The 15783-nt window shown below is 46.3% G+C and overlaps 1 protein-coding gene across 2 annotated transcripts in view; it reads right to left on the reverse strand.

The window, feature by feature from the left end:
* Positions 1–4591: 4591 nt before the first annotated feature.
* GRIN3B (glutamate ionotropic receptor NMDA type subunit 3B) overlaps positions 4592–15783 on the reverse strand; it is a gene marked incomplete at its 5' end in the record, with an annotated part of 46273 nt that continues 35081 nt past the window's right edge. For both annotated transcript variants that reach the window (XM_081846066.1, XM_081846067.1), the window contains 4 exons: positions 4592–5226; positions 8098–8165; positions 8717–8881; positions 10991–11142. In XM_081846066.1, coding sequence (XP_081702192.1) covers positions 4824–5226; positions 8098–8165; positions 8717–8881; positions 10991–11142 — 788 coding nt within the window. In that variant the 3' untranslated portion in view covers positions 4592–4823. The remainder of the gene's footprint in view (positions 5227–8097; positions 8166–8716; positions 8882–10990; positions 11143–15783) is intronic.

Here is a 15783-nt window from a genome sequence, read left to right on the forward strand (position 1 = left end):
CTTCTCAAAAATGCATCAAATTATTTCAAACAGAGCATCTTGCTTGGAATGCAGATTGCATTTTGGGTTATTTTCCAAGTCTTTCTTACCTCCCTGCCCCCTTATAATCTTATCCCCTGTCCTGCATTTCGTTTATCTTATATGAAAGGCAATTCATGAATGAAAATAATATTACATCCTGAGCATAATCAGAACAGCTTCTGGCTAGGCTGAATAAAAAAACAAAGAGGTCTCTTTTTAATAAATAAAAAATAGAACCCGCTACATTTTCTTCCCCCTGAAGCAGAAGGTATAATGAGCTCTGAAATGTGGGTGTACTGAGATTATTATTTTTAATGAATATTTGACAGCTGGGGTTTTCGAGCAAGGTGCTGTTATTTTTGTAATAAAATCTTCAAGCAGAGAGGGATTCCGCCCCCCTGAATTTTTACCTTGTTTGCAGGTTTGGTTTGTGTTCCTTTTTCAAGCCTTTGCCTAGCCAGTAGCTAGGTGAGATTTGGGGTGAATTGTTTGTGAATTGCATCATTAGAGTACTGCAGCATGACATCTGCAAGGAAAATGGGGTCTGAACATCAAACCTCCACAAAACAGGCTAGTATTTAGGGCACATCTATACCAAACATTTGAAGCAGCTGATTTTCCATACAGATGCCTGGAAACTATAGTTCATTAATGGTGCTGGACACTGTAACTCAGGGGTCAGCAAACTTTTTCAGCAGGCGGCCAGTCCACTGTCCCTCAGACCCTGTGGACTATATTTTGGGTAGGGTGGAAAATGAACGAATTCCTATGCCCCACAAATAACCCAGAGATGCATTTTAAATAAAAGGACACATTCTACTCCTGTAAAAACACGCTGATTCCTGGACCGTCCGCAGGCCGGATTTAGAAGGCGATTGGGCCGGATCTGGCCCCCAGGCCTTAGTTTGCCTACCCATGCTGTAATCCAGGGGTCAGCAAACTTACCACGCCACGGGCCGGTGTCTCCAATGCCGATCGCTCGGCGGGCCAGAGGGCAGGGGAGCGCATGCCCATATGCGTGCACACACGCTATTTTCGGCGCACTTCTGGGTCGGAGGAACACCGGAAATAGCTTGTGCGCATGTGCACAGGCCTCCTCTGACCCGGATGTGCACTGGAAATAATGCTTGCGCATGCGCACAAGCTATTTCCAGTGCTCCTCTGACCCGGAAGTGGGCAGCCGCGCAGTGCAGCGCTAGTAAGAGCGGGCGGCAGGGGTCGCCGCGGGCTGGATAAACGAGTCCCTCGGGCCTTATCGGACCCTCGGGCCTTAGTTTGGGGACCTCTGCTGTAACCCTTTGAGGGGTGAACTACAGTTCCCAGGACTGTTGGGGCAGGGGGAGCCGTGTGTTCAAATATATGGTGTGGATGTGTCAATAGAACAACTGTGTTTCTGCATTTGAACAAATTAGAATGGGAAGAACCTGAAATACTAATTTGGGGAAGGGGGGGAATCAACCTGCATGAGTTGGTTTTGAGCACACACCTCTTGCAGTGATCTATTATGAAGCCACCCATCCATGTATATATCTTATATGCATAAAAATGTAGGGTCCTCATCACCCAACCCACAGTGGAGGATTTGTAGTGCAAGCCCAGATCTGTGTGATGACAGCCTTACAATATTATATATATAGGAAGATACATGCACATACACAGAGAATCAATTTAAAATGCTCTGTACAACCAGAGCAAAAGAACAGGCACGTTGAATTCTCTTTCTAACAAATGAGCATTTAAAAGTAATACCAGTTTCAATTTGTTCCTTTTCATGTTAATAAAGTTGTTCTAGATAACTATACTATTCTATTTTGCAGAATTTTGATGTTCCCTTCAACACTCCAGTTCACAGGCACTGATCTGGCTCTTTCAATATGTGTTTGCAAGTGATGATTGCATGGGTGAATTTTTTCACTCTTTCAATGTGGGTCTTCTTGGAAGGCGCCAGCATTGAATGAACTGTGAACTGGCTTGTTGCCTCTCAGCCTCAGTTTTTCCCTGCTGCAAAAATGGGCACAGCAGGTTCATTCGCTGCACCTACATGCTGTGAGGATAAGCAGAAAGGAGGAGGGGGTAATAAATTATACCAGCAACCTGAGGATCCCCAATATCTATGCCCCCCTCCCTTGTTCCAACTGGAAGCACTAGCAAAAACCAGCATCACATCTGAGCTTAATTATACTGTTGATTAACGAAAGCAAGACTTTTCTGGGAACTGATCTTTGCCTGAGCAATGATGCCATTTTTAATATGTCCTCTGCAACCTAATTTTGGAAGAAGCTTTCCACTTATTCCGCGGCTCAGTCAAACTGCAGATCCGCAAAAAAGTCCCTCTGCTCCTTGGCAAGTTAGTTAATCTTTGCTATAAGCTAAGCATTGCTAAACATGAGCTGCTTGATCAAAGCAGAACACCCCACCCAGTTTTGCTAAACTGGCGCTGCCTGAACAAAAAGCCCACTAAACTCTGCACAAGCCCCTTACCCTGTCCTCCAGTTCTTCAAGTTACTTAGGCTAAACTTTGCAAAACCTGAGCTGCTGGCTTCAGTTGACCTGCGCCAAACCTGAGTTGCTCAACAGATCTTGGATTGTTCATCGTAAAATTGAGAATGGGATGGCCAAGCCTGGTATCCCAGCAGAAGACTGTGGCTAGTAGCCTACACCGCACCGGCAAGGACCTGTAAGTCCCAAATCACGTGATTCCATTCTGGCATTCCTAGTCCGCTATGCATTTCTGGTGTTATGATGCCACTTCAAATAGCCACAGTTTTCCCCATGGAGTCCTGGGAAGTGTAGTTAGCTCAGGGTGCTGAGAACCATTAGGGTGCCCCCTATTCTCCCTCCCAGAGAATTTGCAATTCTCAAAGTGGTTAATTGGTTGTTAAACCACTCCAGGAATTGCTGTCGATTCTCAGTGCCCCGAGCAAACTACACTTTGGGAGAAAAAGCCAAGAGCATTTAAAGCAGCATAGCACTGCTTTATCTCTATAGTGCGGATTGGGCCCATGCCAGCCATTAAGGGCCATTCAAGGGAGGGGCTAGGGGAGGTGCACGAAGAGTCTGTGTTGCTCCCACTGGCTCTCGATCTTGTCAATCATTGCTTAAGAACCTCTTTGGCAAGCTAGCCCAACACCTGCATTCGAACAGGTGAGGAATGCTAGCAATCTGAGCCCAAACAATGCAATCTATTAATTATTATTAACAATAATAATAATTGCCAGGTTGCAGCCTGATTAGGCCAAAGGCCTCTGAGCTGTGCAGGAAACCCAACAGGTCGCTGTAAGGAATAAATGCATTAAAATAAAACCGCCTGCCGAAAGGCGAAGGAAAGGCCCCATCAGAAATAGATCGAAAGCCTCTGAAATGTGAACATCTTAATCTGCCATTAACAGAGTCAGACCATGGGGTGTCCACGCCAGGGATCATGGGGGAGCCTTGTGGCCCTCCAAGAAACTGCTGAACTCGCAGCTCAAAAGAACCTGAGATGAGTTTTGCAGCTGGTTGAGGACAAAGAGAGGCATCTAGTCTAGCCCCCTTCCTCACCAGGTGCCCCCAAAATACAAGCAACAGCATCTCTCTCCCTGACACACCCCAAGGTCTCCAGCAACTGGGATTCAAAAGCGTGGCTGCCTCTGACCGTGGACACAGAGAGCACAGCTGTCCTGGCTCGTAGCTACGGCTGGGTGATAGATCAATATATCATCCAAAAATGGTTTGAAGTCCATCTCGTGATATCATGATTTGTTTGTGTGCTATGCAAAAATCACAATGTGGGACCAGCCAATGCCTCTACATAGCTCCATCCTTATTTCAGACATCGTGACATATCTATGTATCGCAATGTTTAGCTGGTGATATCTATCAGAATGTTGGAAACCAGATACTGCCAGCCTCACTAGTAGCCCTCAATCGCCCTCTCCTCCTCCGTGAATTTGTCTGGTCCTGTTTCGAACCATCCAGACTGGTGCCCATCACTCCTGCCTCTTGGTCTGCAGCCCTGACCTCTGAAGAGGCCTTCCCTGCTCCCAGGAGAGAATGCTTCTTCTGAACATTTGCCCATCTCTTGTCTGCCACTGCTGAGGACACCCATGGCTTTCCTGGTGTTGCAGGACTCCAACTCCCATCCTCCTCCTTGACCACTGGCCCTGGGAATGTTGGGAGTTGGAGTCCTATATGGAGGAGCTCAAAGACAATGGCCCTCCCAAGCCCTGGTGTCGCTGGAAAGGATTGGACCTCAGACTGCCTTCCTTTCAAAACTCTGTGTTTTGTCCCTGACCGACTGCATTTCCCCTTCCCTGATTGTTCTGCCATTCCAATATACGTTTCACTGGGATGGCACCTGGTGGCCGGAGAGTGCGCCAACTGATTGCTTGCAGGCCTGCTCCTATGCGCCCAGCGGCTGCTTGGCGAACCTACCAAGAACCAGCTTGTGGCAGCGAGATCTAGTGTGTCGGGGCCTGAACGTACGAACAAAGCAGCCTTATATATATATAACGGCTCTCTCCTGGGACTCGCTTGCTACTTGAGATCTTTAAAAAAACCGAAAACTGGCATTGCCGTGAGTTGATCCTCTCGCAAAACGACTCCGGGAAACATGGCAGACTCCACAGCAAACCTTTTCCCTGCGCCCACGGCTGGCCACCCCAAGCTGTATCCCAGCAGCGCTCAAGCGCAGAAGTCCTCGTGCAGCCTTTCCGAAAGTGTTCCAGAGCCCAAGCGCACGTTGCTGTTGCTGTCCGTCTCCACAACTGGCTGGAGCCGCCCTGCACAGCCAGCCGGCGAGAGGCGGCCCCTGTCCCTGGGCATCACCTGTCCTCGTTCCTCTCCTTGATCAAGGCCTTGAGGGCGGGCGGCAGGCGGGGCGCCTTGGGTGGTGGCCCCAGCGCCACCATCAGCTCGCTCTTGCGCACCAGGGCAGCCCGCAGTTGCTCGCGCATGTCCTCGATCTTGCTCTCCAGCTCCTTCAGCTCCTTCTCTTTGTCCTCCTTGCTGCCCTGCTGCGGATCCTGGCCGTTCATGCAGTGCCAGACGGGGGCCTCTCGCTCATCATCCGAAGCCTCGTCCGGGGCGTTCTCAATGTTGAAGTGAACGCGCTTGTCCTCCTTCTTTACGGCTGCCCGGCGGAGGTTGTTCCAGCCTGGCTGATTGGAAGGCGGTGGCGGTGGCGGTGGGACTTCTGGTTCCTCTTGGCTTTTTTGGATGTTGCACCTTTGGGGGAAGGCAGAGAGGAGAAAAGAGGGAGAATTGGCTTTCTTTATTCATTCATGCCCCACTTTTTCCTCCCAGGAACTCAAGGCAGATTGTCCTCAACACAACAACCCTGTATACAGTGGTGCCCCGCAAGACGAACGCCTCGCAAGACGGAAAACCCACTAAACGAAAGGTTTTTCCGTTTTGGAGGCGCTTCGCAAAACGAATTTCCCTATGGGGTTGCTTCGCAAGATGAAATGTCTTGCGAGTTTCTGCGGGTTTTTCCACCCTTTCCCCCCCTTTTCCTAAGCCGCTAAGCCGCTTATCAGCTTATCAGCTGATCCGTTAAAAGCCGCTAAACCGCTAATAGCGCTAATCCGCTAAGCTGTCAATGGGCTTGCTTTGCAAGACGAAAAAACCGCTATACGAAGAGCCTCATGGAACGGATTAATTTTGTCTTGCGAGGCACCACTGTACCATGGGTAGGCACACTAAGGCCCAGGGGCCAGATCCGGCCCAATTGCCTTCTCAATCTGGCCCACGGATGGTCTGGGAATCAGCATGTTTTTAGATGAGTAGAATGTGCCCTTTTATTTAAAATGCATCTCTGGGTTATTTCTGGGGCCTGCCTGGTGTTTTTACATGAGTAGAATGTGTGCTTTTATTTAAAATGTGTCTCTGGGTTATTTGTGGGGCATAGGAATTTGTTCATTCCCCCCCCCCAAAAAAATATAGTCTGCCCCCCCCCAAAAGGTCTGAGGGACAGTGGACTGGCCCCCTGCTGAAAAAGTTTGCTGACCCCTGCTTTATACAGATGGCACGGTGGGAACATATAATAGAAGCACAGAACTGTAGAGTTGGAATAATAATAATTAGAAGAATGTTATTATTTATACCCCAGCACATATAAAAACATAATAAAATGTCAAACATTAAAAAACTTCAGATGTCTTCTAAATGTCAGGTAGTTGTTTATTTTCTTGACATCTGGTGGGAGGGTGTTCCACAGGGCGGGCGCCACTACCGAGAAGGCCCTCTGCCTGGTTCCCTATAATCTCACTTCTTGCAGAGAGGGAACCACCAGGGGCCACAATGGACATCTAGACCAATCCCCTGCAATACAGGACACATGCCCAACTTGGGCTCGAACCCATGTCTCTGAGATTAAGAGAATTTTGAAGACTGATTTTCAGCTAAAGCCAGACCTCTTCCTGCTGGGACTTATGGGTATACAGTTAGAAAAGGACTAGGGAACTTTGTTACAAGATACAGTGGTACCTCAGGTTAAGTACTTAATTCGTTCCGGAGGTCCATTCTTAACCTGAAACTGTTCTTAACCTGAAGCACCACTTTAGCTAATGGGGCCTCCCGCTGCCGCTGTGCCGCTGGAGCATGATTTCTGTTCTCATCCTGAAGCAAAGTTCTTAACCCGAGGTACTATTTCAGGGTTAGCGGAGTCTGTAACCTGAAGTGTATGTAACCTGAAGTGTATGTAACCCGAGGTACCACTGTATGTTCACGGCCGTGAGACTTTTACATGCACTAATGTGGCGGAAGGACAAATCATGACCAACGATGGAAGAATGGCTGTTAAAGCTTATGGAGATGGCAAATGGACATGTTTAATCAGAGAAAAGTCATTTGTTAACATTTCTTAAAGATTGGAAACCTCTCAAAGACTTTTTGCGTGAAAAAGAAAATGAAATAATGACATTAGGATTCAAGGATTGAAGATCATGTTTGCTTATAGAAAGTAGATTTGTTGGGTGTTATATTGGACAAAGTGGATATTGTTTATATTTGAAGCATAGATGAAGCATCAGAAGTCCTTTCCTTTCTGAATTTTATTTCTCTTTCTTTTAACCTCTTTTTTCTCTCTCTCTCTTTCTTTCTTTCTTTCCCTCCCTCCCTCCCTCCCTCTCTCTCCCTCTCTCTTCCTTTCTCTCCCCCCACCCTTTATTGTATTTAGATCAAAGTCTTAGTTTGGACAAAAAGAGAGTGGAAAAAGCACAACAACCCTGTGAGGTAGGGAAGGCTGAGAAGCAGTAATTGCCCCCCTCCCAAGTCACGCAGTGAGCTTCATGTCCAATTGTGGGGGCATTGCTGGGTAGTTGAAGAGCTTGGTGCACAGGCTCCCAAAGGAAATTTGCATAAGATTTGCCCATGCCAATTTACATTTGCTTGTGCTGGTTTGCATATTTGCCCTTGCTAATTTGGGGGACATTTGCATGACATTTCCCAATGCTAAGCTGCATAACGTTTCCCTGCGCTGTGTTGCATAACATTTGTCTGTACTAATTTGCATGACATTTGCATATGCTAATTTGCATGGCATTTGCATATGCTAGTTTATACTGGGCACCTGGTCAAATCCTGATGTGGAGTGGCTGCCTCTCCTATAACAGGGGTGGTCAACTCCCAAGAGACTGTGATCTACTCAGAATTAAAAACTCCCCTTCGGCAGATTGTGCTACAATGGAGGACGGGGCAAGGGGGCTGGAATCTATTTTACCACCGCTAAGGAAAGGGAGCTAGCAATCTACTGCGATCTACCAAAACCTCGCAGGGATCTACCAGTAGATTGTGGAACTGTTGGACATTCCTGTCCTACAACAACAGCCTCCCCCTTCCTCCATCACTACACTTCCATCTTTCTTAGTGCCCCCTGAGAAAGTCCTGCATCATTTTTAAAAGACGATAGCATGACAACAGCCTTACAATTTTATGTATATAGGAAGAAAAGCCCAATGGCATAAACTCCTCCTTAGCAGCTGATTAAATCTGGACGATGGAAGCCAAATTCTTTCCGGCTGCAAAATTTATCCCGAGATAAAGCAACAGAGTTCAGAGCAAGCAGCAAGGCCGAGTGTGGAATGGTTCCTTATTTACCTTTTCTCCAAATTCAGCTTTTTGTTCCTCTGCTCCTCCAAACCCATGTTCAGCGCCCGGTGGATTTTCTGGCATATATTAAAAACAAATTAAGAAAGTAATGGTGAGGCGTCAGATTGGCTAGATAACATCTAAATTGGCAAAAACAAAACAAAACACAGTGTCTCTGAGCATGTGAGGTGCGTGCAGCTCTCATTGATACTCAGATACAAGATTTCCTTGGGAATCCTCAGGTTTTCACAGTTAAATGCTTTGCAACATGAACAGAAAGCAGGAAAGTGGTCCAATCAGCATGCAACAGAACCATAGAGCTGGATGGGATCCCAGGAGGTCATCCATCCCAACCCACTTGTTGAAACCAGAAACACCTTGCAACGCCCCCCCTGCGAAGTAGCCTTCCCTTATTTGAATTTAAGCTGCAAATCCTGTCAACAACGCAAGCTTGGGAGCCGGTTCCCTTATTTGCAGATGCACCTGAGAGGAATGCGGTGGGTGGCTGAACCAGCCACCCTCCATCCCAGGCTTAAGAGAGGGGAACAGAAGAGGAGGCTGCCACCTGCGGATTGCCGCCCTGCAAGCTCAGCGTGGGCTTTGGCAAGTTTGGGAGGCAACCTCTTACCTGGCTGGTGTGAAGCCAGTAGTTGAACTTCTTCTTGCGTTTGATGCGAGGCAAGATGAGGCGGTAGAAGATGTGCTCTCCGAGGGAAGTCAGCAACGAGCCACAGAGACCAATGCAAAGCAGGACAAAGAGACCCGAAAAGTGGTAGATGCCCATCTGCAGGGTCTGGGCAAGGAGAGAGAGACAGAGCTCGGAGCCCACACATACAATCGGCACTCACCATGTTTGGAGGAGGAGGAGTGCTGCCTATGATCCCAAGAACACCATCCCCACCGTCAAACATGGAGGGGGACATATTATGCTTTGGGGGTGTTTTTCTGCTAAGGGACAGGGCACCTTCACTGCAACGAAGGGACGATAGACAGGACCATGTGTCAGAGCTGCCCTGCCATGTGTCAGAGCTCTGACACCATGTATCGTCAAATCTTGGGTGAGCACCTCCTTCAGCCAGGGCATTGAAAATGGGTCGAGGATGGGTATTCCAGCATGACAATGACCCAAAACACACGGCCAAGGCAATAAAGGAGTGGCTCAGGAAGAAGCACATTAAGGTCCTGGAGTCGCCTAGCCTGTCTCCAGACCTTAATCCCATCAAAAATCTGTGGAGGGAGCTGAAGTTTTGAGTATCTACACATCAGCCTCGAAATCTTACTGACTTGGAGAGGATCTGCAAAGAGGAGTGGGACAAAATACCGTATTTTTTGCTCTATAAGACTCACTTTTTCCCTCCTAAAAAGTAAGGGGAAATGTGTGTGCGTCTTATGGAGCGAATGCAGGCTGCACAGCTATCCCAGAAGCCAGAACAGCAAGAGGGGTTGCTGCTTTCGCCGCGCAGCGATCCCTCTTGCTGTTCTGGCTTCTGAGATTCAGAATATTTTTTTTCTTGTTTTCCTCCTCCCAAAACTAGGTGCGTCTTATGGTCTGGTGCACCTTATAGAGCGAAAAATACGGTACCTCCTGAGATATGTGCAAACCTGGTGGCCACCTACGTCTGACCTCTGTAATTGCCAACAAGGGTTTTGCCACCAAGTCATCTTTTGCAAAGGGATCAAATGCTTATTTCACTCATTATAATGCACATCAATCTCTGAATTTTGTCTTCTGGGTTTCTGGGGTTTTTTCCTGTTGTTATTCCGTCTCTCACAGCTACAATAAACCTACCATTAAAATTATGGAGTGGTCATTTCTTCATCAGAGGGCAAACGGGCAAATTTAGCAGGGGATCAAATACTTCCCCCCCTCACTGTATCTATTATCATTATCTATTTATGCCCCACCTTTTCCTCAAGGTAGCTCTTCCCCTCTTCATTAAATCTCCCCAACAACCCTGCGAGGCTGGCAAGGCTGATGGCGGTGACTGGCCCCAAAAGGCCACCCCTTGCGAGCTTCACTGCCAAGCGGGATTTGAACCCAGGTCCTTTTTTAAAAAAAAATTATTCATTTTTCTTTTTCAATTCATTACACACATCTCATATTCATAACATTTGCTATGCATTCCTTCCTCCCTCCCCTGCTAGGCTTCCCCCAAATTCCGCTTCTGGTTTGTTTCTCCTTTCACCCACTTTGCTGCCTCCTAAAAGAAAAAGTTACTAATAACATATTTATACAATAACATCAAACCTAAAAACACAAAAATGAGCACACCATATTATTTCTCTATCTTCTACACATTTTCTAATACTAACAATGTGAATGTTTATTTAAATCCTGCCGTCAAGTCTATGGACTTTCTTTGTTTCTGCAAGTATAATGTAAACGGTTCCCATTCTTTTTCAAAGTCACTGTTGTCTTTTTCTCTTAGTCTGTCTGTCATTTTTGCCAGTTCTGCATAGTTCATCAACTTCTCTTGCCATTGTTCTTTACTTGGTATTTCTCTAGTCTTCCAAATTTGTGCAATCAGCATTCTCGCAGCTGTAGTGGCATCCATAAATAGAGTCCTCTATTCTTTTGGTATATCTTGGCCTAAAATACCTAGTAGGAAGGCTTCTGTGAACCCAGGTCCTAGTCTGATACTCTAACCCAGGGTTTCCCAAACTTGGGTCTCCAGCTCTTTTTTTGGACTACAACTCCCATCATCCCTAGCTAGCAGGATGCATGGTCAGGGGTGATGGGAATTGTAGTCCAAAAACAGCTGAGCCCCAGGGGACCACAGACCCTGCCTGGAATCCCCTGGAGTCTTGCAGGGAGTCGGGGCTGGCACCCAACTTTTGCAAATAATGCCTGATTGTTCTTTGTGTGCTCCGCAACCCACCCTTTCCCCAGCCCCCTCCGTACCTCGGTGACAGCAAAGACCCGCTTTCCACAGGGGACCATCTTGTACCACTTGTCGTGGAGGAGGTCCATGAAGCCGGACGATTTATAGCGGCTGATGAACTCCGAGATGTTGGAGGTCAGGGGTGAGTTCTGAGGAAGGCCGATCCCGTAGCCTGGAAGGTGGCACAAACACAGATATTGTGGTGGGTCGATGCAAAAAAAGAAATAAAGGGTGCTGCTGGAGGAACACCAATCTGGGTTTCGAGCATGTGCGGAGTGCCTTCTGGTTCTAATATCAGTCAGATATTAGAACATAAAACAAGGAGAGCTAGATCAGGCCAGTGGCCCCTCTGGTCCAGCATCCTCACCGTGGCCAAGTCCCCCTTAGGATCCAGATAGACTGGCACTGGACATGGAAGTTCCATTAAAATATTTTCAATATGCAACAGCTGCAGCTCGGATTTTGGTGGCAAAGGGGTGGAAGGAAGAAGAAGCCCCGACAATAACGGATTGGCATGTCGAGCTACAAGAATTTGCTGAAATGGCGCAGTTGACAGCCTGAGAGGCAACTCAAAACAAAAAATTATGGAAAAGTGGGATAGATGTAAGATGTATGTTCAAAAATACAGCAAAGGTTCGTGATCTATGCTAGCATTCGATTGACGTTGGAGAGAGACTGAGTTGGGAAATAAGACCAAGGGTACATATTGATATAGGAATGTATTAGACAAAATGTAAAGAAATATACAGGAATAAGAGTACATTCAGTTGTAAAAAAGGAATATACAACGGGATAGACAGGAAGTCCAAAGTGTTGGTACAGATACGACTTTGGAATAGTTTTTTGTCCTTGTCCCCCCCCCCCCTTTTGTTATCTTTAGGTATATAAACTTTGTAGATAAATTTTGTATACATGTTGAAAATTATATGATAATAAGCATTGTATTGTAATATGATATTCTTTGCTGATGTAACATAAGAACGTTAATAAATTAAATTAAATTAAATTAAATTTTCAAAGCCTAGCTGCCGGATAAGTCCAGTGACCCATCTAGTCTGGCTCCTCTTCTCACAGTGGCCAACCAGATCCCCCCAAGGGAAACCTGAAGGCTAGTCCCACCCCGCCACCCCGCCCCCGCAAAAAGAAGTAATTCTCCCCTCCTGTGGCTTCCAGCAACTAGCATTTAGATGCATTGCCACCTCCAACCATCTTGGCTAGTAGACATCCTCTGTGAATTTGTCTCGCCCTCTTTTAAAGCCATCCAAGTTGGTGGCTTCTTGAGGCAGTGAGTTCCACAGTTTAACTGTGTGAAAGAAGTCATTTCTTTCATCCGTCTTGAATACCCCAACCTTCAGCTTCATGCAAGCTGTAGTGTTTCAGGAGAGGAAGGAATACAGTGGTACCTCGGCTTAAGTACTTAATTCGTTCCGGAGGTCCATTCTTAACCTGAAACTGTTCTTAACCTGAGGTACCACTTTAGCTAATGGGGCCTCCTGCTGCCGCCACGCGATTTCTTTTCTCATCCTGAAGCAAAGTTCTTAACCCGAGGTTCTATTTCTGGGTTAGCAGAGTCTGTAACCTGAAGCGTATGTAACCCGAGGTACCACTGTAATAATAATAATAATAATAATAATAATAATAATAATAATAATAATAATTTTATATCCCGCCCATCTGGCTGAGTTTCCCCAGCCACTCTGGATGGCTTCCGGCACATATAAAAACTTAATAAAATGCCAAACATTTAAAACTCCCCCGCCCCCATGCCACGCATCATTTTACAAACTTCCCTCATGACATTTCTCACTCGTCTTTTCCCTGAACTGGAAAACTCCAAATGCTGCAGCCTCTCCTCACATTTGATCCATTCCATCTGATCATTCGTGTGGCCTTTTCTGAACTTATTCTATCCCCATTTTTGAGGCGAGGTGACCAAAATTGGACACAGGAACCTTAGCACTTGGCTGTTAGCCAGGAGGTTGGAGGTTAGAGCCCCACCAGCAACAGTTGTGGGCAGGATTCTTTTGCCGCATCAAGCAGTTGGTCCCTTACCTTTCCCGCCCCGCCCTGGACACAGTGATCCATGCGACGGTCACCTCCAGGCTTGACTACTGTAATTCGCTCTACGCGGGGCTGCCCTTGAAGCTGTCCCAGAAACTCCAGCGGGTGCAGAATGCTGCAGCGAGGCTCCTCACGGGGTCCCTGCCATGGGAGCATATTCACCCAGTGCTTTTCCAGCTGCACTGGCTCCCGGTGGAGTATAGGGTCAGGTTCAAGGTGCTGGTTTTGGCCTTTAAAGCCCTTTGTGGCTTAGGGCCCTCGTATTTACGGGACCGCCTCTCCTGGTCTGCCCCGCAGAGGACCTTAAGGTCCATGAACAACCATAGTTTGGAGGTCCCGGGCCCTAAGGAAGTCAGATTATCCTCCACCAGGGCCAGGGCCTTCTCAGTGGTGGCTCCGACCTGGTGGAATGCTCTGTCCCAGGAGACCAGGGCCCTGCAGGATTTAACCTCCTTCCGCAGGGCCTGTAAGACAGAGCTATTCCACCTGGCTTTCAATTCGAACTTAGCCTGAACTTTTATTCCCCTTCCTTCCCTCCCTCTCCTCTTTTTATGAAGATTCCGCGCTCTGGAATCCCACAGCTAATTCTCCCCTGGCCTCCTCACTGGCCCAAATAGGACTAATTTAGCCAGCTAGCCCTGGTGATTATCTAATGCTTATTGGATGGATTTCCCCCCTAAACTGATTTTTGAATTCTGAATTTATTGTTATTCACGTTTTATACTGTATTTTATGCTGTTTTTTTGTTGCATCAATTAAGTGTTTTAAATTTGTTGTTAGCTGCCCTGAGCTTGGTTTTCTGAACCGGGAAGGGCAGGGTATAATAATTATTATTATTATTATTATTATTATTATTATTATTATTATTATTGAGGCACCTAACCATAAGCCTGCATTTTTATCAAAGCTTCTATATATTTCAATCAAGGCTTGTATTTAAAAATGAGCTTAAAAAGGATTTTCAAATGTTTCATGCCAGGCAGAGAAAACCTTGGCCATTCTCCTAAGACAAGAGGGCCCCATTGATTTATAGTAGAAAAACAATTCTCAAAGTCATAAAAAGGGAGAATTACATATGCTGCCCCAAGGCTGAAAAAACACTGGGTAAGATAATACTAATGTGCCTCCCAGTAAAATGAGCCAGATCTTCTTTCTAAGGTTCAAAGGCCAGGAGCAAATGGGGAAAAACATTTAGCTAGAAGAAAGAGAGCATTTTTGGGGAAGTCTTTTTCTAAAGCCATTCTTTCTTAAACTGAAGAGGCTTCTTTTAAAAGCTGTTTTACTGAGTTTCTTCCTTTTTACTTTGAAAAGCTTTATTCTTTTAAGAGGCTACCTATGATAAATGTATGAAATATATTAGCTTAAATATATTGGCTTAAATGTAATTATGCAAAGGATTTAAGGAATGCTAGATTCTTATTTCATAGAGTCATATTGCAATAGGAGACCAGAGGGGCAAATGAGCCTAGCCCCCCCCCCTGCCAGACAGAAGACGCCATCCAAGCAGTCTTGATATATAGTTGTCAGGCATTTGTTTAGAAACATTAAATGAAGGAAATCTTTCAATGTTGATGTGAAACTCAAGATCCTTGACATCTGTTGAACATAAAAATGTAAGATTAAACATTTGTTTTAGAAGGCAATAGGGCAAGAAGGGCAAGAGGTGAGCTGGTAATTAAGATTCCATGTAAGATATATTATTACTTATATGTCATATATATAGCTCTTTGTCTCCCTTATAAGGGCAAGGAAGTGGGTGTATCTTTTGTGGGTGTATCTTTTGTGATTGGTTCTACCAAACAGCCAATAGGAATTTCAACCAGGCTGATTGGACAGAGGCAGCCACAGGAGGAGCAAAGGGGGCTGGATTAAGGGAATATAAGTGCTGGCCAGAATGGCAGGAGGCCAGGCCAGAGCTTGGTAACCATGTACCACTGTGCCTCTTATTTATTTGTCTGACAAATAAATTACTATTTTAATTTCTCTATTGCTGCGTTGAATATTTCATTCCAGCTAAGCGTTAACCACAAGCAGGGTGCTACATTTTATGGTGCCCTGTGACTCGGATAAGTGGTCTGCTGGAACGCAGCCCCTTCGCCCTACTGGGCAGGGTACAAGAGAGAGGACAACTGCTTACCCAAAGCGCGCACTGGTAAATTTTTCCAGGGGGAACGCAGAAGACTCGTCTGTCTGATACCCTGCTCACTGGCGGCGACGGACCGGGGGAAACAGGGAACCAACCAAGGGTAAGTGCACAAAGGGATTTTTGGCCCTCCAATTAATTAGGAGGAAGAGAAGTCTTGATCAAACTTCTGCGTCTCAGTAAGGGGAAACTGAGTACGCTAGGTGGTTGGGTACATCAGATGGTGATCTGGTGTAGGGAAAGGGAAAAATTGGGAGGTAGAGTGTGGTGAAGTATCCAGCGCATTGTATGTGTGAGAAAGTACAGAGCAATCTGTAGCTGACCCGAGTGTGGAGTGGGCAGTACTTCGGTTCCTAGTAAGGCGACTTCACTAGGCAAGGAAACCCACAAAGCGCGTCTGTGAGTGACTGAGTGGATACTTCACAGGGCCATACAATGGGAGTTGGGGGTTCAAAGGGGGAAAATACACCTCTTGAGTGTATGTTAAATAATTTTAAGAAAGCCTTCTCAGGGGCATATGGAGTCAAAATGACGCCAGAGCGCTTGAGAACGTTATGTGAACTAGAATGGCCAAAACAAATTACTGGATGGCCATCTCAGGGAACTTTT

This window comes from Podarcis erhardii (genome assembly GCF_964252035.2).
Source record: "Podarcis erhardii genome assembly, chromosome: 18".
Lineage (NCBI taxonomy): Eukaryota > Metazoa > Chordata > Lepidosauria > Squamata > Lacertidae > Podarcis > Podarcis erhardii.